The sequence below is a fragment of the Acanthochromis polyacanthus genome, chromosome 6 (genome assembly GCF_021347895.1).
Source record: "Acanthochromis polyacanthus isolate Apoly-LR-REF ecotype Palm Island chromosome 6, KAUST_Apoly_ChrSc, whole genome shotgun sequence".
Lineage (NCBI taxonomy): Eukaryota > Metazoa > Chordata > Actinopteri > Pomacentridae > Acanthochromis > Acanthochromis polyacanthus.
Genome location: NC_067118.1, coordinates 28,375,027 through 28,400,876, shown reverse-complemented (window position 1 = coordinate 28,400,876; position 25,850 = coordinate 28,375,027). Strand labels below are relative to the sequence as shown.

At 39.1% G+C, this 25,850-nt stretch overlaps 4 protein-coding genes across 5 annotated transcripts in view; 2 read left to right on the top strand and 2 right to left on the bottom strand.

Moving 5' to 3' along the window:
- The window catches only part of LOC110957890 (acidic mammalian chitinase-like), a 38,683-nt gene extending 37,184 nt beyond the window's left edge, over positions 1 to 1,499 (top strand). The window contains exons 10-11 of one of the 2 annotated variants that reach the window (XM_051949891.1): positions 931 to 1,063; positions 1,174 to 1,499. In XM_051949891.1, the coding sequence (XP_051805851.1) occupies positions 931 to 1,063; positions 1,174 to 1,499 (459 nt within the window). The remainder of the gene's footprint in view (positions 1 to 930; positions 1,064 to 1,173) is intronic. The other variant, XM_051949892.1, reaches the window with a different exon arrangement.
- An 812-nt stretch (positions 1,500 to 2,311) lies between these two features.
- Positions 2,312 to 5,493, top strand: LOC110957870 (chitotriosidase-1-like). The gene is made up of 11 exons (XM_022204081.2): positions 2,312 to 2,440; positions 2,525 to 2,551; positions 2,658 to 2,862; positions 2,951 to 3,007; positions 3,099 to 3,264; positions 3,355 to 3,479; positions 3,554 to 3,677; positions 4,326 to 4,508; positions 4,648 to 4,764; positions 4,894 to 5,026; positions 5,142 to 5,493. Exons 1-11 carry the CDS (start codon positions 2,416 to 2,418, stop codon positions 5,414 to 5,416), a joined length of 1,437 nt encoding a protein of 478 aa, XP_022059773.2. The 5' UTR covers positions 2,312 to 2,415; the 3' UTR covers positions 5,417 to 5,493.
- Positions 5,494 to 11,182: 5,689 nt separating this feature from the next.
- On the bottom strand, positions 11,183 to 16,619 carry LOC110972591 (N-fatty-acyl-amino acid synthase/hydrolase PM20D1.2-like). The gene is given in 14 exon segments (XM_051949313.1): positions 11,183 to 11,953; positions 12,189 to 12,288; positions 12,389 to 12,554; positions 12,641 to 12,712; positions 12,797 to 12,875; positions 12,961 to 13,022; positions 13,098 to 13,173; positions 13,332 to 13,451; positions 13,808 to 13,941; positions 14,030 to 14,116; positions 14,215 to 14,450; positions 16,156 to 16,242; positions 16,386 to 16,565; positions 16,568 to 16,619. Coding segments are annotated over 14 exon segments (1,566 nt in total). The 5' UTR covers positions 16,605 to 16,619; the 3' UTR covers positions 11,183 to 11,823.
- Positions 16,620 to 16,910: 291 nt separating this feature from the next.
- Positions 16,911 to 25,029, bottom strand: LOC110972590 (N-fatty-acyl-amino acid synthase/hydrolase PM20D1.2-like). The gene is made up of 13 exons (XM_051949314.1): positions 24,780 to 25,029; positions 24,622 to 24,708; positions 20,518 to 20,753; positions 20,333 to 20,419; positions 20,110 to 20,243; positions 19,477 to 19,596; positions 19,302 to 19,377; positions 19,165 to 19,226; positions 19,001 to 19,079; positions 18,845 to 18,916; positions 18,595 to 18,760; positions 18,407 to 18,506; positions 16,911 to 17,995 (listed from the first exon to the last, which is right to left on the bottom strand). Exons 1-13 carry the CDS (start codon positions 24,997 to 24,999, stop codon positions 17,866 to 17,868), a joined length of 1,569 nt encoding a protein of 522 aa, XP_051805274.1. The 5' UTR covers positions 25,000 to 25,029; the 3' UTR covers positions 16,911 to 17,865.
- Positions 25,030 to 25,850: the final 821 nt, after the last annotated feature.

Below are 25,850 nucleotides of genomic sequence, written 5' to 3'. Positions count from 1 at the left end.
CTGATAACAATGGAGCTGAGTCAGGACATACAGCTGAGCAGAAGATGACACTCTTGATTGAAACTTTTTTTTCCCAAATATTAACTCAAATCTGAAATTTTTGCATGGCCCGTTTGTCCATACAGACACTGAATTTCTGACAGCGACTGTAGTTCTAGTCATATATTGGGTATTAGTAGTAGTAGACCTCCAAGATCACAGCTGTCACCCAGACTGTTGGAAGTAAGTCCAGCTAAAGATAAATCAACATGATCTCATAGACACAAAACGTGATCCCAAACTGAGCATCTGGACCTTCCAAGAGCTAAATGTTTTCTCTTTTCTCAAATTATTCCAATTTATTGTAAAATATGTTACACAATTGACTTAACTTGTCAAAAATACCTCAAATGAAACTATCTGAGAAATCTTTGTCCTGGTTGAATGGTTCAAAGTACTCTACATATCTGTAACTTCTCACAAGTCAAAGAGGTTTAGAGCTACTTGTCTTTATAAGCACTGCTGCATGGCAAAATCCTAATCCTCATAGTGGTTTGCAATGTGAGATATGAAGGATAATAATACATTTAAAAATGCATAAAAGGCAGAAAGATGAATGTCTAGTCTATGTGAAACCATTCAGTGTGTTGATCTACAGCTTGCCTTGTTGAATAATGTTTGGATTCTGACAGAAGGGCAGCAACATGTAGTGGCTGGAGATTATTGGATGTTTTAGATGTATGGACTTGGTCCTGACTAATAGCCCCTGTATTTTCATATTAGTGTTTTTGGTGTTCTTGGATGCAAGCAGGCAGTTCAGCTGCTATTCCTGAAAATGACTGGAATGCGCATAAAGCAATGTATCACCCATGTTCACTCTTATATATTTGTTTGTATGCAATGAAACCATAAAACTTGCATTTTAAAAATCAGCATTCTGATATTCCACAGGCAAAGTATCTGAAAGAAAACAAATTTGGAGGAGCGGTCGTCTGGTCTCTGGATCTGGATGATTTTGCCGGACAGTTCTGTGGACAAGGAAGATATCCCCTCATTAGCTATTTGCGCTCTCTTCTGAATTCAGGTAAGCAGAAAACAGACCTCACAATATGACCTCAGTGTCATCATTTTCACTTAAGTCAAATCTTGAATCCATAATCTCTTGTACCTAAATGTATTCAATATACTTGACAGATTTTCCATTACCTACAACTACACTCCCAGTATTCAACGAAACGACATCACATCCCATCACAGAGGACTACACGACGGTAGGTCCTATTGTTACTTCCAGTGCTTCTACCAACCATACTGCCGGTACTGCCACAACTACAACCACCAGAACTACCACAACTGCTGTTTCTGGAAGTGGTTTCTGCGCCGGAAAGCCCGACGGTCTCTATGCAAATGACAAGGACCCCAGGAGTTATTACCATTGCTCCAACGGTATCACATACATCAAGACATGTTCAAATTCCCTTGTTTATGATGACAAATGCAAATGCTGTAACTGGGCTTAAATAAATGCCTTCTTTATGAAACAATCCTGTGTTTTTCCTTTGATTTTTTTCCACATTGATATGACACATTCAGGAGAGTCACTTCACTGTAACAATAAAGCAAGTCTGTTTATTAATATGTAGCCTCCTGTACAAAATATTCTTCTTTGGAATTTTCGGGGTTGATCCAGTTTTGGTTCCACATGAAGAACAAATGATTGGCTGTGGGCAGTTAAAAAGTCATCTGCCCACTGCTCTTGAATTTTTTTTAAAATCACCCTGTATGGTTGGTACCTTTTTACTCTCAACACTAGCCGTCTGTTGGCAAGTTTCCCTTCCGGCACCATGATTTTTATTTTCAGCTGTGTTCATTTTCCTTACTTGTTTCTCTCGGTCTGGTTGGCAATTATATTTCAGTACAAATCAACTTTGTTTTTATGGTTTTAAGTACATGTAGGCTATCTTGAGACTCTACTGAACAATGTTACAAGATTGGTGCAGTTCCTGTCTCTATATCTGGCAATACAACCTTCATTCATTTCCACATATTACATATGAAAAGATAACAGTAACATATCACACTAAACTACACTGAATCGGCTGCTATTTGAAGCCATCACTGAAGCCCCATACTGTATATGAGAAGGGAAGCTGATAGCCACCTAATGAGTGACCCTGCCATGTTTTCTGTGTCCACAATATTTTCATTTAAAAAAAAAACATATGTTCCACTGTGTGGGTTTCCTGGTGAGCTCAAAGGTCTTTTATCACCTACTGCTATTTGACTTTCTTAGATGAAGCAACTGCTTCATGTCCTAAACTCTGGGATGTACAGTTTGCTCAGGGTTAATGATTGTCACGGTTTGTGCATTTTTTCATCAGCAAGAGACAATCCTCTATTTTTTCACTTTGCAAGAGCCGTACCAGCACAACCGCAATGATCAAGCTAATTCTATTTGCAGGTAAGGCACAAACAAAAACATGAAACCGTTTCTGTTAAAACTATTTTTATCTGATATTCACTGACTGTATCTGCAACTTTAAAGGTCTTTGTCTGTCCCTGGGTAGTATGGGTGAGTTAATAAATGATTCAGTCACTGTTAACACTGAGCAGTCATAGACATATGCTCATTGTTCTTTAAAACTTGCTGAAAACAATTTCTATTCTTTCACGTGTAGCCTCTTCCTCCAGACTTGTGTGTTATTTCACTAATTGGTCCCAATACAGACCTGGTAATGGAAAGTTTATGCCTTCCAATATTGATCCAAACCTTTGCACCCACCTGATCTACGCCTTCTCTGGTATTAACGAAGCAAATGAGTTGGTCACCACAGAGTGGAATGATGAGGTACTCTACAAATCCTTTAACGGACTCAAACAGAGGTCAGTTTGTTTGTCTCTGGCAATACCACTCGTAATATGTTGTGCAAAAACAATTTGTGCTTCCAACTAAATCTGTGTATTCCCACAGGAATCCAAATCTTAAAACACTGCTGGCAGTTGGAGGCTGGAACTTTGGAAGTCAAAAGTGTGATATTTAGCATAAAACATTCCGTAAAGATGAATATAGTGTATACATGTCTTCTTGATAGAACATTCCTTCTCCAAACTGCTACCAGGTTCACTACAATGGTGTCAACACAAGCCAACAGGAATACATTTATCCAGTCTTCTATCAAGCTGCTGAGAAAACATGGTTTTGATGGACTAGACCTGGACTGGGAATACCCTGCAGCAAGAGGAAGCCCTCTGGAGGACAAGCAGAGATTCACATTGTTATGCAAGGTCAGATCCAGAATTATTGCTCTGATGTTCAGCTGATGGTCAACATGAGCCATGAAGATTTTTTTTTAAACTTGATTCTGTGGTTTACAGGAGCTGCTGGAGGCCTACACAGCTGAAGGAACATCAACTGGGCGTCCCAGATTAATGATCTCAGCTGCTGTGGCAGCTGGGAAAGGAACCATTGATGCTGGTTATGAAGTCGCAGAGATTGCAAAGTATGCTGATGCTTTATTCCCAACATTTTAGTTCAGCTGCGTTTCTGAACTTTATCTCACATTTATTTCATCAGGTACTTGGATTTTATTAATGTGATGACATATGACTTTCATGGCACCTGGGAGAGCGTCACTGGACATCACAGTCCTTTATACAATGGGTCCCATGACATTGGGGACCATGTTTACTTAAATACTGTGAGTACAGAAATTAATTTTTCTGAATACAAAGACTCGCCTCTGACTCTATGTCAATCTCTTTCTTATCAAGTATATTTCTATCAATCTGTTTTTAAGCACTTTATCAATTTGCAAATAAAAAAACGAACAAAAAGTTTGAAATATCCCAATGAACGTTTCAAAGCTTGACTGAGGTGGAAAACTTGGTGCATCAAAAAAGCTAAATACAAAGTGCAATGGAAACAGATATAGCAAATTAATCCCTACATACATAAAGCATGGAACTTAAATGACTGCTCAATTTTCTATTGAAGAGATTAAAAAATTGTGCCTAGAAAAGCATAATATTTATTTGGATACCTGAATGAAACATAGATGTCATCAGGTTTTTCGCACTGTTCTCAATAAATCTCAATAAATCAAGGTACGACTGGCATTTTTTAAAATCTATGTCATTGTATCACCCTGTTTAACCCTTGGACTCTGGAAAACTTTAATCGCACTCGACTGCTCAAATAGCATCACCTGTTGTTCAAGTCGACTCTCACAACAGTAATTGCTCAAACATGGATCCGCTTCCAGTTTTATTTGCGGATATGATTTTAAAAAAAATTACCCGTTTGTCCTCAAAATTTCAAAGTTAATTTATTTCTATTAACATTTCAGGATTTTGCTATGAGCTATTGGCGCGACCAGGGAACACCAGTAGATAAGTTAAATATGGGCTTTGCTACATATGGACGGGCATTTCGACTCTCTACTCAGTCCAGTGAGGTTGGAGCACCGGCCAGTGGTCCTGCTGCTGCCGGTGCTTTTACAAGGGAGGCCGGCTTCTTGTCCTATTACGAGGTGAAATCAGCAACTCTTTGATGAATTTAATGCTCAGTCTGTGTTTTATCAGTGACTGAGAAAATTAAAAGTGACTTTATTGTGAAGTCATCCCACAGAAGACGATGGTATAAAATGTAAAATTTAACTCTCTTTTCAGATTTGTACGTTTCTTAAAGGGGCCACTGTTCACATGATTGAGGATCAGAAAGTTCCTTATGCCACCAAACAAAACGAATGGGCTGGATATGACAACAAAGACAGTTTTAACACCAAGGTAGCGGCATGTTTGCAAAACCATGTTGCTCAATAATTCTACTGACATACCAAATGTACTAAGACAAGTTAAATATAATGGTGAAGTGCAAATGCTGTTGTTGACATTGTTCTATCATTATTCATTCAGGTCCGTTACCTCCAAGACAACAGATTCGGAGGAGCCTTTGTCTGGTCTGTAGACATGGATGACTTTAACGGACAGTTCTGTGGGGAGGGGACTTATACCCTCATCAAGTATCTTCGTTCCCTTTTAGGTTTAAGTAAGAAAAATATATATGTTGAAGCGCTTATTTCGAGTTTATTTTCTTCTTTGACTATTTTTCATTATAATTCAACTAAATAAATTACAATAACCTAGTATTATTTACATCCTAGGTCTTCCTCCTCTTCCCACTTCAAAAAGCACCCCAAACCCAGTGACTCCATCTTCAAACAAGGATCAACCTCAGACCACACCTCCTTCTAGACCTACAATCATTCATCCATCCACAACCACTGATAACTTCTGCGCTACAAGGATTGGTGGCGTCTATGCCAAACCTGATGCACCAAATTCTTTTTACAATTGTGCCAATGGCATCACCTGGGTCCAAAACTGCCAAAGTAATTTGGTCTTTAAAAACAGCTGCAAATGCTGTGACTGGCCCTAAAGACTCTCATCATAAATACCACAAGCACTGGGCTAAAATCACAAGAATCATTCTTCATTCAATTTGTGTTAAGTTACTTTCAAAATATGAATGCACTCCACAGGGGCGGATCCAGATTTTTTTTTTTTTTTTTTGGGGGGGGGGGGGGGGGGGGATACAACAGATATTTTGGGGGGCCACTGAAAAGTTGTAAGAAAAAATGAAAGCTGCCACCAACCTCTCGCTTTTACAAAGTATTTTTCATGGGGTTTTTTGGGCTCTTTAACCCAATAGGAAAGCTGTATATGACCTTTTCATTTTGGACTGGTAACATTCAAATTATGATGGACTTGTTTCCTTGTTGATGTGAATTACAGCATCATCAGCTGCAGCATCTGCCTGTTAGGTAAAACTGGCACCGTGGACTTCCTAGAGCACCTCCTCTTTTTGCATTCTTCATACAGGATGGAAATAAAGTAACGTTGGTTTAACACGTCGATCAAAGGCCTGTAGGCTTACAGCAGGAAGCCCTCCACAATGAGGATGTGAGTCTCCTCCTCCTCCTTGTGGTCAGACTTCGGGACCATCTCTGTGTTCAGGGTGTTATTAACGCCATCAGACTTCTCAAACTTCACCGGGTTCTCCAGCCACACGTAGATCCTACTCATCACGGCATCCATGTCTAGAGCAGTGATGACATCATACTGCTTAAAACCATCTTCACCAACTTCAGTTTGATCTTGGGGCTTGAAGAAGTCATCCTGATGGACCAGCAGCAGTTGGGCAGGTTCTTGATCAGGCGGTTGGTGAGGGTGGTTTTCCCTCCATTGGTTACACCGTCGATGCCGATGATGTTTTTGGATTGGTCAAAGCTCGGGAAAAGGGTCAAAAACGTCAACAAAAACCGGGTCGGGAGTAATCGGATGTGGAAGAAAGCTGAAAAAGAGAAGGTTGCAGCAGGAAATGTCAACTATTCGAGTCCTCCATGGCACCTGAGTTTAGTGAGTAAGGTAAGAGCAGAAAGGGAGCTGCCACTCGGATGCAGTTCTTCCACCCAGAGAGGACCTCTTTCTGCTGTCGCTGCTGTAATGTTTGGTTGCACATTAAATAAAACAGTATAACAATACATTACAGCTGCTACACATACTGCCCTTGTTGAGGTTTTAGGTGGAATATTCCTTTTAACCAGCCCCTCAGGTCTTTTTGAGGATTTTGGATGGAATACTTGGTTAAACCAACATTTTAGATGCATGTTCAGGGGTTTTTGGTGGAATGTTCCCTTAAGGTGGATGTGTGAGGACCTTGTTGGTGGAATACTTCCAGAAAACCAACCTTTTAGGTCAACATTCAAAGATTTAAGGTGGAATATTCCTTTAAACCAACCTAAATTTCATGTTTTGATCATTATCAAGTGAGAAACCTCAATCCAGACTCCTCATAATGATGTTTGAGATTTATGCTGCTGTTATTTGTTTAGTCCAGACTAAAAGACAGAAATCCACAACTGTAATTTTATTTCAAGACTTGCTTATTAAATGTCAAAACAATCCAAGTGACTCTAAAAACTCAACAGCTTTACAAACTCTAAGATTAAACTCTCCACAAGGAGCCACAATAAGTTCAACTTCTACATGAGAGCTTTAATTATTCTTCATCTACTTCCTGAAAAGTTTAGTCAATAAAAAAGACAAAAACTAATATTTTCAGCTGAACTAAAGACAGACTTTGTGATTTTTCTGCTCACATGTTGTGTTGTTGTAAGCTTACTCTTTCAAATAAATATCTGCCTGACCCCCTGGAAACCAGTGTTTGTCCTGTTTTTGTGTCGCTCCTTGATGACCCTAGACAGCAGGTCGTTATGTTTTTTTGAGCAACGCACCATACTATGATGTTTTTACAATTATTGTTCTACTGTGAAACCAGTTTGACATGTTCAGGCGTTCTTTGTGTGAAAACTCAGAGATTTCAGGGATCAGAAGGTGGTTTTCAACTTTCTCTGTTAACTTTCTGCTTCAACTTTGAACTAAGTTTACTTCACTAACCCAGCCCTCTGGACTTCCAGTAAGCTGTGTTCTTATTGGCTGTCCAGGTGGCTGTTTGGTGTTATCAGGAACACCTGAGCAGCTCAGTGTCTTCCTGCCTTATGTGGCTGCAGTCAAACATTTCCTCTGCTTCACTTCACTGAACCTAGTGATGATGAAATCGAAGCTTCATGAAGCAATGAACCACTTTGACACATTGCTTCGAAGTATTTGACACAACCAGAAGAGTGACATCTGCTGGTCCTGTGTCAGAACTGCATCTAAGTGGAAAAAACTGAAAAAGCCTCAGGAACAGGCGTGAACTGACCGTGACGTCACCCGTTTGTTTCAACGCCAAGAAAATGAAGCCCGGATTTTGCTACTTCCATTTTGGATTTTTTGGAGCCAGTGACGTAAAAAGCGTCATCAAACAGGCTGGACCGGAGAGCAACTCGGGGCAGGACCAGTCTATGGGCGGCCCAGAATGAAGCCATACTGCTGAAAGCCTCGCCCTAAAGGATCTGTCAATCATTCCAGACAAGACTGTCTATCAAGTATAGCCACACCCCCTGGCTCGGCCAACTTTAACGATTTATTTAAAATTCAGTATTGATTTAATTTAAGATCGACCACCCGTCTTCAAAGCTTCTTCAAGTGGTGTACACTTGTGTGTAATCACCTGAATAATTGTTGTGTTTTTGTTTACTTAGAATGAACCCTTTTCATCTACAGAGGGAGCAGGTGCGCTTCCATGGAGTCCACCGTGTTTCTACAGTAGCCGAGAACAGACAAACGTAACACCAGATCTAGAGAGGCTATTTTATGTTTTAGCAGCTAACACAGTTTCTCCCAAGTGTTTGGAGGGGACGGTGATGAGTATTCAGATGGTTGCAGTCTGCAACCTCACCACTAGATGATACTAAATCCAACAAACCACACCTTAAATTATTCTCTGTTCTCAAATTATTTTATCCACAGCCCAAAGACATTTTATTTACTGTCATATAGGTGTAAAGAAAGCAGAAAACATTCAAATGTAAGAAATTGGAATCTGAGAATTTTTACTTTTTTCCTTAAGAATTACTCATAATTGCTGAAATTGATTGATTGATTGATTGATTGATTGATCAAAATAGTTGCCGATTAATTCAGGAGATGACAACTTAGTGATTAATCAGCTTTCATTGTGCAGACTGTACGTTTTTCTTTGCATTACCCCTGCAAGCCACACTCATTCAAAACACTAAACACCCTCTTAGGTGCAGCAACAGCAGAATCTGGCAGTGACAGGTCTAGCTACACACGTGGACAAAATTGTTGGTACCCCTCAGTTAAAGAAGGAAAAACCCACAATTCTCACTGAAATCACTTGAAACTCACAAAAGTAACAATAAATAAAAATTTATTGAAAATTAAATAATCAAAATCAGCCATCACTTTTGAATTGTTGATTAACATAATTATTAAAAAAAACAAACTAATGAAATAGGGCTGGACAAAAATGATGGTACCCATAACTTAATATTTTGTTGCACAATCTTTTGAGGCAATCACTGCAATTAAACGATTTCTGTATTTGTCAATGAGCGTTCTGCAGCTGTCAACAGGTATTTTGGCCCACTCCTCATGAGCAAACAGCTCCAGTTGTCTCAGGTTTGATGGGTGTCTTCTCCAAATGGCATGTTTCAGCTCCTTCCACATATGTTCAATGGGATTCAGATCTGGGCTCATAGAAGGCCACTTTAGAATAGTCCAACGCTTTTCTCTCAGCCATTCTTGGGTGTTTTTGACTGTGTGTTTTGGATCATTGTCCTGTTGGAAGACCCATGACCTGCGACTGAGACCAAGCTTTCTGACACAAGGCAGCACATTTCTCTCCAGAATGCCTTGATAGTCTTCAGATTTCATCGTACCTTGCACACTTTCAAGACACACTGTGCCAGATGCAGCAAAGCAGCCCCAAAACATTACTGAGCCTCCTCCATGTTTCACCGTAGGGACAGTGTTCTTTTCTTCGTATGCTTGGTTTTTGAGTCTATGAACATAGAGTTGATGTGCCTTACCAAAAAGCTCCAGTTTGGTCTCATCTGTCCAAAGGACATTCTCCCAGAAGCTTTGTGGCTTGTCAACATGCATTTTTGCAAATTCCAGTCTGGCTTTTTTATGAGTTTTTTTCAGCAGTGGTGTCCTCCTTGGTCGTCTCCCATGAAGTCCACTTTGGCTCAAACAACGACGAATGGTGCGATCTGACACTGATGTACCTTGGCCTTGGAGTTCACCTTTAATTTCTTTGGAGGTTGCTCTGGGCTCTTTGGATACAATTCCAACGATCCGTCTCTTCAATTTGTCATCAATTTTCCTCTTGCGGCCACGTCCAGGGAGGTTGGCTACTGTCCCGTGGGTCTTGAACTTCTGAATAATATGAGCCACTGTTGTCACAGGAACTTCAAGCTGTTTAGAGATGGTCTTATAGCCTTTACCTTTAAGATGTTTGTCTATAATTTTTTTTCGGATGTCCTGGGACAATTCTCTCCTTCGCTTTCTGTTGTCCATGTTCAGTGTGGTACACACCTTTTCACCAAACAGCAGGGTGACTACTTGTCTCCCTTTAAATAGGCAGACTGACTGATTATGAGTTTGGAAACACCTGTGATGTCAATGAAATGACACACCTGAGTTAATCATGTCACTCTGGTCAAATAGTTTTCAATCTTTTATAGAGGTACCATCATTTTTGTCCAGGCCTGTTTCATTAGTTTGTTTTTTTTAAATAATTATGTTAATCAACAATTCAAAAGTAATGGCTGTTTTTGATTATTTAATTTTCAATAAATTTTTATTTATTGTTACTTTTGTGAGTTTCAAGTGATTTCAGTGAGAATTGTGGGTTTTTCCTTCTTTAACTGAGGGGTACCAACAATTTTGTCCACGTGTGTACATTCTGTTTGTCTTGGCTTTAGAAAGTCTTCCCCCTTTTTTGCTTTTAACACGTAATTATAACCAATACAATTTGGCTTTTATGACTTAACTTAAAAAAGAAGACTATTTCATATCAAAGTGAAATGTTTTCCAAACTAATGTCAATTCATGAACATTTTTAAATGTAAAATAAGTTATGACATAAGTACACCTCTCTCCCTTTGTAAAGCAACTTGCCTAATTCAACCCAGGTTCAGCCAGTTGGTGCTAGAAATCTCACAATTAATGAAATGGAGATCATCTGAGTGCAATGAATGTGTCTCATATGATTGTAGTACAATGACACCTGTATCTGGAAGGTCCAGTCACTGGTGAATCTGTACTACTGGCTATGACTACGTATATCATGAAAACTAAACCAAGCAACTCTGTGATCAGTATTGTTGAAAAGCACATCAGCAGACAGATGTAAGGAAATATCCAAGTCACTGAATATTCATTGGAGTACGGTTAAATTCATCATTAAGAAATGAAACGAATATGGCACGAGTGAGTTAGTCGTTAGTAAAGAAACCAATAACGACACCAAGACTGAGACTCCTCTGAAGGATAAATTTCAGCTGCTGAGATGAGAGAAACTGCATACAACAATTTTTGCTGTTTCTTCATCAGCCAAAGCTTTATGGAGAGTGACAAAGAGAAAGCCATTATTATAAAACACTCAAATTAAAAATGAATTAAATGTTACTGTTATAAAACATATTTAAATGCCTCCTATAATTTAAGTTAGGCAATAAACTGTCTTTTGTTACTTTTTTTTAAAATACAAACAAGAATTTGAGGAAACTGTGGTTTCATCAGTGTCTTTTATTTGGTCCAGAATTACATATTGTATAATTCATCATATGGCAACAGGTGTATTATTCAAAGCACAATGTAGATTTATTTTTTTAAATGGGTGTTTAAAGACAGTGTGGTAATTGAAAACACATTCGCAAATCTGGATTCATTTTAATCAATCAGTGATGCACAGCATTCTCTAAAAGACAAATTATTATTCAACAAGAAATAAAACACATTTAAAAACATATATTTATGCAGTCATCTGTTTAATATTACATGTACAGCAATCATTGTACTGTAATTAATACAATATTTTTAGCAGCTCAAAAAATATTGACTAATTTCTTCATATATACCATCATAAATTTTTACAAAAAAATCCTGACAGCAGTCTACCATATAATCTTAATCTCAGCTCGTAGGTGTTCTACATAGTAGATCCACAATTATTTCATTACAGCTAAGTCCTTATTGTATCTGCTCAATATGTTGTTTTTGAATTTTACCAATAAAGGTGATGTTGAAAGTAATTAGAAATTAATGTTTTCTTTTTGTTTAATTCAAGTCAGTTTTATTCTATTCATATAGTGCCAAATAATAACATCTGTCACCTCAGAGCACTCTACAATCAACGCTTTCAATTCTTTAGAGTTCATGGACAGAGCTGTGTGGCTCTGGGAGTTTCTGAATGTCACAGTTCTGAATCAGATTGAAAAAAAATACAACAAATTCCTCATAATTCTTCTTGGAAATTCTTTCATTGATGCCATGGAATCTAAAAAAGACAAAAAAATGCATTTCCTTCATGGTGTGCTGGAAACAGAACAGTAAAAGTAGGTCAAACTGTTACAGCACAAGTTTCTTAGCCGTGGGACCAACGGCAGCAAGCTCTTCTTTGTTTAAGAAGTTCTTGTCACACCTCATTGCTATTCTGCACTAGCAGTTTATGATGACTGCAGACGACTTTGTTGACACGATTTGATTCAGTGTTCAAGATAATAAATTCTTACCTCTGAGGATCACCAGGTTTAAACCAGGAGGGGGCGAAGCGATAAATATTACTGGTCAGGTCTTTGAAGTGTCGACTGTCTGTGTTCCCAACACAGATACCTGCACATTTAAACATTATATCGTGCCTGTTTATCAAGTACTTTGAAAAACTTTGACAAAATAACTCAAATGAATACAATTAAGTCTGTCTGAATTCTACCTGGAGCAACTGTAACTGTTGGAAACATGTCCAACACCGTCTTCTTAATGATCTGATAGCCAAAGGACTTCTCATCAGCAGAGCTGACAGGCAGAGGGTCGAATCCTTCAACCAGCTCTATCTTCACCCTCTGGTCTGCCACTGTAGCATGAATGAGGTCCATGACCTGGACAGGACATTTTATTCAACTCACAGTGTTGGCAGTGACACATCAGAAATTGTCAAAAAGCACAATCAAATTTCTGAGTGTACCTCCTGTAATGACTGTGCTGAGTGGATTCGTAGATTCACATAAGCTTCAGCGAGGGAAGGGATGACATTCACCTACAAGAAGGGAGAAAATATTACAGGAGAAGCAAATTGCTTGTACTTCTTATGAATGCATCCCATCGTAAATGAATTCCTTACTTTAACTCCTGCATTAAACATGGTGACTGCTGTGGTTGTCCTGACAAATGCATTAGTGTTCTGTTGTCTTTCGAGTAGTCTGCAACATAAAACATACCAACTGTTGTATTCCAATGGACACAATTAGAAGAAAACATGCTGAATAAATTTTGGGGTGTAATTACCTGCCTAGGAGTGGGGAGAACAGCCACAAATTCGACATTACAAACTTCATTGGGAGCTTGAACTGAAGTCAAAGAATGCATATAAGAACAGGGAGAGCTAACATGCTACTAGGGAACAAATGCTTGGTTCCACCTACCTTATGGGCCAGATGCTCAAAGGTGTCACGCTCAGGACCAAGACCAAATAACCTGGGCATGGGGTTCTCCTCTAGTCTGAGGAAACAGTGTGACATGGTCAAAGTGTTATAGCACATAGAGTAGCAAAAATGTAGAAAGTAATGTCTGTGTGCATGTTATATAAGTATAACATGCACACAGACATGAAACACAAGCAGTCGCAGAAATTAGAAGGTAATAGATGTTCGTGTCACCTTTTGACTGCTGCAGCCAAGATCCCAATGCTGGTCTCCCTGGGAGGCATTGAGGCGTGACCAGGCAGCATAGACACAGTAAGTTTTACAGTGGCTGAGCCCTTTTCACTCACTCCAATTCTGCAACACATGCACACGGAATGTCTAACAATCACATCTTCACACAGCTTACATCACGGCATCTGTCATAGGGCCACATTTTCTATTGATTATTATATTTTTCAGTTTGCTAATTTATTGCAGTGATGTACATCTTTGCTAGAAAGAAAGGGCTGGGAGTGGGACTGAGCCTCTTTTTCTTCACAGATGAAGCAAAACCTGTAGAATAAGGCATCAGTAATGCCTCAGACCTCACATTGCAACTAGAAATGTTTTGTCCTTTTGCTTTGAGTGAGAATAAATTAGCTAAATGAAGGAAACAAAATGAGCAGCTGCAATGTTATGAGTTGCAACATCAGACTATGGCAGGTTCTCACAGAGCCGCAGGTCCGTCGAGACCACTGACGATCCCATCAAGTACAGCCAGACCCTCATCAAGGACAAACGCCAGCTGAACACCATTTTGCTTCAGTATACGCACGATGTTCTTTGCCCCGTTGAGACCACTGACCTTCACGAAAAGAAAAATCAACACCTCAGACATTAATACACAAGAGTTCACGGCGCCAAAATGAGAGGTTTATGAATAGACAGCATACTTCTTCATCATGACCAAGACCAATGTAAAATCCCCTGCGTGGTGCATAGCCTTTTATCAGCAAGTACTCCAGTGCTTGAAGTATTCCCTAGACAAAAGAAAGCATTAGTATTAGCCTGACCCACACGTATACAACTCAACTCTGTTCAAGAGGAATCTCACACAAAATGCTACTTGTTTTCTCACCATTAGAGAGCCCTTGTCATCTATGGTCCCTCTGCCGTAGATGAAGCCATCCATCTCCTTGGCAGAAAATGGTGGTGCCTCCCAGCCATCTGACTCTGTGGCAGGTACTACATCGATGTGGGCCAGCAGCAGGTATGGCACCAGGTCAGGCTGTGATCCTTGTACCTGAAACAGGTGGCTGTAGTTGCCCACCAATTCATGATGAACCAAGCTTGAAGAGAAAACTGTAGGAAAGGCTGATAAAGAGAAAAGGGGACAAACATAATAGGGAAACTTTTCCATGGTTGTGTGAAAAAAGCTGGATAATAGCTACAGAGTGATTTTAACACAAAAGCTGCGCTAGAAACTGGAGCATTAAAGCTAAAACTTTCCTTTCCTTTGAATCCCACATACTTTTTACCTTTTTTCACTCTTCTTAAAGGAGAATCACAAATATAATAATTTCAGACTAACTTTGTGATACTGAACTGAAGCTGAACTATTACTTGATTAACTAGAAACAAATTAATTATTAATCCTGCATGATCTTTACCTTAATATTTAAATTTGTCAATTTAATCTCCATCACCACTAATATTCTAGGCCCTTCGCATTAATATCATATATAGTCAGGTTTCATTTTCCACAATTTTGTGTAGGTTTTAATTCTTTAATATTTAAATTACTAGCAGGTCATAAGTTCTAAATTAGTGAGATTAATCCAATTAATTCCTCATAATGTAGTCAACAGTAAAGTCAGGAGTTAAACTTGTGAAACAAATGCATAATGCCACTCCTATTTTATATTTGAAAGCCCTCTTGCACAACTGCTGTAGCTTCAAAGGTGCTATATAAACAACAGCAGATAGACTATATTTGACTTTTGAACTGTTGGTCAACTGTGCTTTGTCTTTTCCGTTTGTTTTCTGGCAGTATATGTAAACAATAAAAGTAAATAAGTAATCAATTGAGAAAATACTTTGCACATAATAAGGAAAAGTTTGTTGCAGCTATAATTAATACTTACAGTTACTGATTTGCACACATGCTTTTTTCAAATGTTTTATTCTTCTTTAAAGTTTTCTTCATGTCAGTGTGCACTGTTAGGCACCAAAACCCCAAATCAAATTCTTTGCATGTGAGAATCTATCCGGCAATAAAACCAAAATTGATTAATAGCTTCCTAAATAATGACCATCTTTTTTTCCATACCCCCCCCCCCCCCCAAAAGTATGGTTGTCGGCACCTTTATTCATCTCATTTTAATTAATTTTTCTTCTATTTTATTATATACTTTGTTACTTCGATGCTTTTATTTTCTCATCTAGTTTTATTTAGCCATTTTAGTTAATCAGTTGCAATTATTACATAAATCTGTGCATTTTATCCATTGTCTGTACTGCTGTTGACTAATTTGTTAATTTAATTTTGATTACAAGTTCAATTTTATTTTATTGTCTGTACAGCACTTCGAATAGTCTCTCTGAACAATAAGGTGCTATGTAAATAAACACAGTCCCAATATTTGATTTCAAATAAACCACAAGTGGATACTTGTGGTGCAACAAGAATTAAAACGTCACATGACCTTAGTACAGTCTGCTGACAGAGATTGAGATTCTGACTAACGGGACTTATAATATAATTAGCATATGAACATAATTATATTACATTTTCAGCAATGTGGATAACTCAGACGAGGCTGGGGGCAGTAGGGCAATGTCAGTTATTGACAGCTACGTAGCTAATGTTAGCTTAAGTTTGTAGCTAACATGTAACTCTGAATACACAGTTAGCAGCTAAACTAGTTCACAGGTTAACTCCTAAATTTATCTGACGGTTAGCATGTGCTACAGGTAACCAGGTCTGTCGTGTTACAGTCTCTAGTCGTCATAAACTAGCTGCAAGGTGAAACATTAGCATGTAAACAGCTAGTTTGAGGGATTTTGGTGCCACATGTACCTCTTCGGAGGAACCTGTCAAACTCCAGTAGCGCGGTGGTGTTTATCTCCGTCTCTGAGAAAGACACTGTGGGGATCCGGATAGCCTCTATATGAATGAACACACACACACACACACACTGTCTATTACTGCAGGTCTGTTCACATCTCTTTAAACCAGGAACGAGCTTTCTATCCACACACGGTTGCATAGCTAGGTTAGCGGTTTAGCTAAACCGCAGCTAAAGTTACTTTTGAAATTAGCCAGAAGCTCCTCTCTCTGATGGTGGTCGATGACAAGCGAGATGTTGTTCGTCTTCTCCCAGCGTGCGAGTTGAAGTCCCACATTTACGTCCAGTGACAGAGTCCTGATAGATGCTACAGTAAATAACAGCAGGACTGTAATAAGGAAGCTACTGAGAATAATCTTCAAAATTTCCATATTTTGAATTTTGAACCTGAATCTGTCATCGTAAATGTATTTGTTGCGGCAGCAGAACTCGTTGACTGACACAGTGTGCAGACTGAATTGTTTGGCTCATGTGTTGAACAAGGGCCACCTGCTGGCCTACAGGGAACCCGCACAATCTGCAGCACCAGATAGTTCATCTGTGCTGCAGGTTTTAATGCCCTGTCACCCACTTCGTTATCAGTGCCATCATTTTGGTATGAAGCATCAATAAAACTTTTAACCCTCTTCATGACATGCAGTAAAAGTGGATTTTATAATATCAAAGATCCATTCAGATTTTTTTTTAATCAGCATGTGTTCTTTAAAATAGATTGATTTTATTGGCATTACACACAGCATAGTACAAACAAGTTTTAGGGGCAGACATCAGTGGTGCTATATAAAAAAAACAAAAAACAAGTAAGCATATAATATGTAAAAATAAATGTCAAATTTAAATGTAAAAATTTGCACTGCACTGAATCCCAAAGCATGGATTATTGTGAGTTTGGCTGTACATGTAGGAGTAATAAAATGACAATATATTTATAGATAAATATATTTATCTATAAATATCATTATATGTAGCATTTTGCAGTAGGTCCAAGGACAAGAAAAAAATAGTGTTTCAGTAGGGTCTTGGCAAAACAGCTTCAAAATCTTGTGTTTTTATTTCATTGAGAATTAAATTTTTTTTCTAATATTCATCACACAACAAGCATGCTCACATATTTTTAAACAATACCTGTCAAACACTGTGTGCCAATTCAAACCAAATTTTAAAATCTGGATTCATTTAAATGAGACAATCCATGATGCACGACATTCTGTAAAAGATGAATTACTATTCAACAAGAAATTTCTGCAGGCATTTATTTAAAATTAGGGTGCACCATGATCATTGTACAGTAAATAACAGAATTATCATCAGTCCAACAAATATTTCATTAAATGTCATTTCCTTCAATTGTATTAAATTGTACCTGTCAGTAATCTACCACATGATCTTAATCTCAACTTGTTAGGTTTTTACATAATAGATCGACAATTATTTCATTACAGCAAAGGCCAGTTCTGTATCAGATCAATAGAATTTGTTTGTGAAATTTAGTCATAAAGGTGCCAAACCATAGTCTTACTTTTTAAAATTAATCTGATAAACAATAACAGGCTTTTAATGTAAACTGATTTTATTCTTTATGTGTATTCATAACATCTGTCACATCAGAGCTCTTTATATAATTTGCATTTGCCTAGCTGGTTATTAACATTGTCAGGTCCTTAGAGGTCATGGACAGAGCTGTGTGGCTCTGGAAGTTTCTGAATGTCACAGTTTTGAATCAGATTAAAATAAAATAACACAAGTTCCTCATAATTCTTCTTTGAAATCCTTTCATTGATGCCATGGACTCTAAAAAAAAAAAAAAGAAAGTTCCTTTCATGGTGTGCAGGGGAAAAAAATACAGTTTCCTTCGTTTGATTTCTTCTTGCTATCTTTACGAGTAATAATTTTGTACTACCAGAGCTAAGAAGTAAAAAACACAGATGGAATTCTTCCTACTGTATTTGCTCCATAAGAACTTTAAGGCTGAACAGTATAAGTAGGTCAAACTGTTACAACACAAGTTTCTTAACCATGGGACCAACGGCAGCAAGCTCTTCTTTGTTTAAGAAGTTCTCGTCACACCTCATTGCTATTCTGCACTAGCAGTTTATGATGACTGCAGACGGCTTTGTTGACACTATTTGATTCAGTGTTAATGTATAAACAATTCTAATTATTTATAACTATAATAAAATAATAGTGATAATAAATTCTTACCTCTGAGGATCACCAGGTTTAAACCAGACAGGGAAGAAGCGATAAATATTACTGGTCAGGTCTTTGAAGTGCCGACTGTCGGTGTTTGCAGGAAAAATACCTGCACATTTAAACATATCAAATCCCTTTATCAAGTACTTTGACATACAACACTCAACTGTATACAATTAAGTCTGTCTGAATTCTACCTGGAGCAACTGTAACTGTTGGAAACATGTCCAACACCGTCTTCTTAATGATCTGATAGCCAAAGGACTTCTCATCAGCAGAGCTGACAGGCAGAGGGTCGAATCCTTCAACCAGCTCTATCTTCACCCTCTGGTCTGCCACTGTAGCATGAATGAGGTCCATGACCTGGACAGGACATTTTATTCAACTCAGTGTTGGCAGTGAGACATCAGAAATGGTCAAAAAGGACAATCAAATTTCTGAGTGTACCTCCTGTAATGACTGTGCTGAGTGGATTCGTAGATTCACATAAGCTTCAGCGAGGGAAGGGATGACATTCACCTACAAGAAGGGAGAAAATATTACAGGAAAAGCAAATTGCTTGTACTTCTTATGAATGCATCCCATCGTAAATGAATTCCTTACTTTAACTCCTGCATTAAACATGGTGACTGCTGTGGTTGTCCTGACAAATGCATTAGTGCTCAGTTTTCTTTCAAGTAGCCTGCAACATAAAACATACCAACTGTTGTATTCCAATGGACATAATTAGAAGAAAACATGCTGAATAAATTTTGGGGTGTAATTACCTGCCTAGGAGTGGGGAGAACAGCCACAAATTCGACATTACAAACTTCATTGGGAGCTTGAACTGAAGTCAAAGAATGCATATAAGAACAGGGAGAGCTAACATGCTACTAGGGAACAAATGCTTGGTTCCACCTACCTTATGGGCCAGATGCTCAAAGGTGTCACGCTCAGGACCAAGACCAAATAACCTGGGCATGGGGTTCTCCTCTAGTCTGAGGAAACAGTGTGACATGGTCAAAGCAATTAAGCAAAAAGCAATCATAGGAAAAATTGATTTATCTAAACTAGTTTAAAGAATATGTTCCTGTCACCTTTTGACTGCTGTAGCTAAGATCCCAATGCAGGTCTCCGTGGGAGGTATTGAGGAGTGACCAGGGAGCACAGACACGCTAAGCTTTACGATGGATGAGCCCTTTTCACTTACGCCAACTCTGTAAAACATGAAATTAACATAACCTGCAACTGTCCATGTTACGATAATTTGACTTCAACCAAGGTTTAGGGATTTATGACAAGGGTTTAATGACTACTCAAAACTAATGACATGTAACAGTTCAATTTAATGCATTTTTTTAAGTTTGCTAATTATGTCATGTTCACAACAGGTTATGCTGTCTTGATTAAAGTCAAGTTGTTCTAACAAAGACATTTCATATATTGTCAAATATGCCTTAAAAATGACACAAGTGACCAAATGACATTTCATGACAACACTCATGATGACACCTTTATGTTATGGTAATGATGCAAGTCATATCAGTCCTGAAGACACCCCTTAAATTAGGTGTTAAAGGGGTCTTTTCATTGTGTAGATAAATAAATGAATCACACTATGGAGATATCACAAAATCCAGCTTAGTCTGTTTGTTTACTTTTTTGTCAAACAACAGCTGTAAGCTAAATATCATGCTCAGTTGTGACTTTTGACTATGGCAGGTTCTCACAGAGCCGCAGGTCCGTCAAGACCACTGATGATTCCATCAAGTACAACCAGACCCTCATCAAGGACAAACGCCAGCTGAACACCATTTTGCTTCAGTATACGCACGATGTTCTTTGCCCCGTTGAGACCACTGACCTTCACGAAAAGAAAAAATCAACACCTCAGACATTAATACACAAGAGTTCACGGCGCCAAAATGAGAGGTTTATGAATAGACAGCATACTTCTTCATCATGACCAAGACCAATGTAAAATCCCCTGCGTGGTGCATAGCCTTTTATCAGCAAGTACTCCAGTGCTTGAAGTATTCCCTAGACAAAAGAAAGCATTAGTATTAGCCTGACCCACACATATACAACTCAACTCTGTTCAAGAGGAATCTCACACAAAATGCTACTTATTTTCTCACCATTAGAGAGCCCTTGTCATCTATGGTCCCTCTGCCGTAGATGAAGCCATCCATCTCCTTGGCAGAAAATGGTGGTGCCTCCCAGCCATCTGACTCTGTGGCAGGTACTACATCGATGTGGGCCAGCAGCAGGTATGGCACCAGGTCAGGCTGTGATCCTTGTACCTGAAACAGGTGGCTGTAGTTGCCCACCAATTCATGATGAACCAAGCTTGAAGAGAAAACTGTAGGAAAGGCTGATAAAGAGAAAAGGGGACAAACATAATAGGGAAACTTTTCCATGGTTGTGTGAAAAAAGCTGGATAATAGCTACAGAGTGATTTCAACACGACAAAACTGGAGCACTAACGGTAAAACTTCCCTTTCCTTGAGTCCCCCAAACTTTTTACCTTTTCATTCTTCTTAAAGGAGAATCATGGATATGACAATTTTAGTTTGCTGCACTAAAAATAGAGCTTAAGTATTATCTCATTACCGATAAAATGAATGACTGCTTGACTCAAACGATGAACAGAAAATAAACCACCCTCGAAAGCAATTTTCTTATACAGTGAACCAGATGGCCATCCTCACTGCGCCTGGTTCTGCTGCAAGTTTCTTCCTGTCACGAGGGAGTCAGTCCACTCCACCATCATTAATATAAATAAGGGTTTTAATCTTTAATATATAAATTACTCCAGTACTCACACCATAAATAACATGAACATTTTTGTTGGGTCATAGCATAAGCTCTAAATTACTCACGTTAATCTCCATGAACAATAAAATTTACTGTATATATGTGTGTATGTATGTATGTATGTATGTATGTATACACACACACACACACACACACACACACACACACACACACACACACACACACACACAACAGTGACTTAAAAATGAATATATTGTACTTGGATTTTAAGCTATTTGGCACTTGTGATTCACATTTTCCATTTTTCACCTGGCAAGATATGGACAAAATAGATAGGTAATAAATTGGGAAAATGATCAGCTCAGAATCAATAAAAAACTTTCCTGCAGCTTTAATTATTGCAAACTAAAACTGACTTGCACACTTGTTTTTCTTAATCTTTATTCCTTTTTTAAAAGTTTTTCTGTTTATCAGTGTGTACTGTGAAGCACCAAAACACCCAGTCAAATTACTTGTATGCAAAAACATAACTGGCAATAAAACCTAATCTGATTAATACCTTACTAAATAAGGACCAGCTGATATTTTCTTAGTTTTATAAATAAACTTGTCCTTGACTACTTCATTTGAATTAATTTATCTTCTATTTTATTGTATACTTTTATGCATAGATGCTTTTACTTTGTCATCTCTTGACTTGATTTTTTAGCTGTTTATCAGTTTTATAAATCTGCGTGGACTTTATCCTACTTGTCTGCACTGTTGTTGAGTAATTTACTTTCTTAATTTAATTACAATTACATATATTTTTCCTTTGCCTGTAAACCAATTTTCACAATATTTCGACCTCTGTGCTGCGCAAATAAACTTGCTTGTCAATAAATACAGATGTCTTTGATTTATAAATAAACCACAGAAAGATACTTTTGCAGTTTACAAGAATTAAAATGCCACATAAAAGACTAAGTTATGTGTTGGACTTAGTACACACAGTCTGCCGACAGAGATTGAGATTTTGACTGTAAATTGTATAAAGGTGACTTAGAAAACATAATTTTAAAACATTTTCAGCAGTAAAGCAGCAGGGCAATGTCAGTTATTGACAGCTACGTAGCTAATGTTAGCTTAAGTTTGTTGCTAACATGGAGCTCTTTGAATACAAAGTTAGCAGCTAAACTAGTTCACAGGTTAACTGTTAAATTCATCTAACAGTTAGAGTGTGCGACAGGTAACCAGGTCCGTCGGTGACAAGAGTCTCTAGTCGTTGTAAACTAGTTTCACAGTGAACATTAGCGCGTAAACAGCTAGTTTGGACTAGTTTGAACTACCTCAACTCCACTCCGGTCCACTTTACGGAGTGATCCGGTCCACATTTTCCTCAACTCCAGTCTGGTCCACTTTTGGAGTGATCCAGTCCTCATTTTCCTCAACTCCAGTCTGGTCCACTTTTTCCTCAACTCCACTCCGGGCCACTTTTTGGAGCGATCCGGTCCACGTTTTCCTCGACTCCAGTCCGGTCCACTTTTTGGAGAGATCCGGTCCACATTTTCTTCGACTCCAGTCCGGTCCACTTTTTGGAGAGATCCGGTCCACGTTTTTCATGACTCCAGTCCGGTCCACTTTTTGGAGCGATCCGGTCCACGTTTTCCTCGACTCCAGTCCGGTCCACTTTTTGGAGCGATCCGGTCCACGTTTTCCTCGACTCCAGTCCGGTCCACTTTTTGGAGCGATCCGGTCCACGTTTTCCTCGACTCCACTCCGGTCCACGTTTTCCTCGACTCCAGTCCGGTCCACTTTTTGGAGCGATCCGGTCCACGTTTTCCTCGACTCCAGTCCGGTCCACTTTTTGGAGTGATCCGGTCCATGTTTTCCTCAACTCCGGTCCACGTTTTCCTCAACTCCAGTCCGGTCCACTTTTTGGAGCGATCCAGTCCTCGTTTTCCTCAACTCCAGTCTGGTCCACTTTTTCCTCAACTCCAGTCCACTTTTTGGAGCAATCCGGTCCTCGTTTTCCTCAACTCCAGTCCGGTCCACTTTTTGGAGACATCCGGTCCACGTTTTCCTCAACTCCAGTCTGGTCCACTTTTTGGTTTGATCTGGTCCACGTTTTCCTCAACTCCAGTCCGGTCCACTTTTTGGAGCCATCCGGTCCACGTTTTCCTCAACTCCAGTCCGGTCCACTTTTTGGTTCGATTCGGTCCACATTTTCCTCAACTCCAGTCCACTTTTTTGGAGCGATCCGATCCATGTTTTCCTCAACTCCAGTCCACTTTTTCAATATTTTGTTTTCTTTCTCAGTGTTGCCTAGCCTAGCCACGCTAGACCCATGTCTGAAGACACAAGGGTCTAGGAACTCTCGGCTCTCGAAGGGAGGCGGGCTAAAAGGTTGTCTTTCAAATCACTCTGCAGCAATTGGGTAGGTATACAACCAATCAGCGCAACGAATAGGCTGACGTAGTTCCTAGAGCGCCGGAAATCAGAGGATGTGGTAGTTCGGTGAAGCCTTATTTATACAGTCAATGGGTGAAGCTCAAGTATATTACAGACATGTTAACAGAAAGATTATTCAGAGTTGGTGCTAATGGAACTCAACGACTGTTGTCGTTTTTGTTGTTGACCCTGGCAGAGAATTAAATTCGTTGCCGTGGATTGTCTAGCGCGGCTAGGCTAGTTGTTTCCGGTTGTTTCCGTCAGAATCGTCGCGCCTCTGTCATCACTTAGTTACGCCCGCCTTCTGACTTTACACTTCATGGTGATTCGTCAGCCAGTTTTAGGAGCATCCAACCTCGAGGCTTACCGAGGGTAACTAGAACCACCCTGGCAGAGAATTAAATTCGTTGCCGTGGGTTGTCTAGCGCGGCTAGGCTAAGCGTTGCCAACTTCAAAAGAGAAATTTGGTTGTATTTGCAAGATTAGCTTTGTCCTGCTCCAAGGACTTAATTGTATCCTGCAGTGTCTTAACTGAGGCACTTTCCCCACGCAGCACAGTTGGCTGACGCTTCAGGTTTTCCACCTGCTGGTCCTTTTCTGAGATTAAGGCACTGTTTTTATGGAGGGCAGCCTTGTCCTTGTCCAACTGCTCCTTCAAGGAGCTAGTTAGTAATTGTCAAAGACCAATTACTAACTTGTCAATCACACCTGTGTGATGTGAATGTTTGAAAGGCATTTGTACATTTTCAAACCACCATATTGGTTTTGTTTTGTTTGCAGCCACAGTTCCAGGACAAAGAGGGAGATTTGCACGGAAAGACAGAACAGCTTCGATTACTGGACCACTGCTGCCAACTTCCACTGGTCAGTGGAGCTGAAATTTAAAAAACAAAACAAAAACAAAACACTGTTTTCACACAACGGCTTGTGTGAGACTAAACAGGACTGGTTTGGATGGGAGTCTCGTGCGAACACCTTTACACGGTATAAATACTAAATAAAAAAAATACTGAAGGGTTTGGTGCCACATTTACCTTTTCGGAGGAACCTGTCAAACTCCAGCAGCGCGGTGGTGTTTACCTCCGTCTTTGAGAAAGACACTGTGGGGATCCGGATAGCCTCTAGATGAACACAGTGTTTTACTGAAGGTCTGTTCACAACTCGTTAAACTAGCAAGTGCCGCTAAAGTTACCTTTGAAATTAGTTAGAAGCTCCTCTCTCTGATGGTGGTCGATGACAAGCGAGATGTTGTTCGTCTTCTCCCAGCGTGCAAGTTGAAGTCCCACATTTACGTCTAGTGACAGTGTCCTGATAGATGCTACAGTAAATAGCAACAGGACTGTAATAAGGAAGCTACAGAAAATGATCTTTAAAAACTTAAATATTTTGGATTTTAAACCTGCATCTGGCATTGTAAATGTATTGCTGCAGAATTCAGCTGCGTGAAGACTGAATTAGTTTTCAGGCATGAAAAGAGCAGTCGCTTGACCTCCCAAATAGCTAATCTGTGTGTCTTGTTTACACTCCTGTTAAACTCGTCAGTGATTCATTATCAGTGCCACAGTTCTGTGAAAAACATCTATTAAACGTTAACTGATCGCTTTGTCTTGGAAAGTACTGACATTGCAAATGGTAAGTTATAGCCAAATTTTAGGTGTAGTCATCAGTGGTGCTATAAGAAAATATTTTTCACAAATCCTTATGTCAAATATCAAATACAAAATTTGACATGTTCCAGTTGAGTATTGCACTGAATTCCAAAGCATGAATGATGGTGAATGTGGTTGTGCATTAAGCAATAGCAATGCAATATTTAGATCTAAATGTTGGATTTCTGTCATGAAATGACAGGAATGTAGTTATACATGATGCAACTATATGCAGATGAGCGATAAAGAATTGTTTTGAGTGTCTTAGTAAAGCACCACCAGAACACCTTGGCATTAATGCTCCAAGTCTTTCAACCTCGGAGAGCCACAACTACAAATATATATTCCCTCATCCTGTGTTTTTAATGTTGGAATCTCCCACAGATATTCCATTTGGTTAAGAAATGGTGACTATGAAGACCACAGGGCATGATTCACATTATTTTCCATCTTCGTGGAAGCAATCAAACATCCTGGCAGACACTGTTGGCATCAGGATAAAAAAGGTTTCATTACAGGGTAAACATTCATGGCAGTTTTTTTTTTTTTTTTTTTTTTTTTTTAAATTGACTTCTTGCAGTGACCCGTTCCTCGATCGGAACAAGGCAACCAAC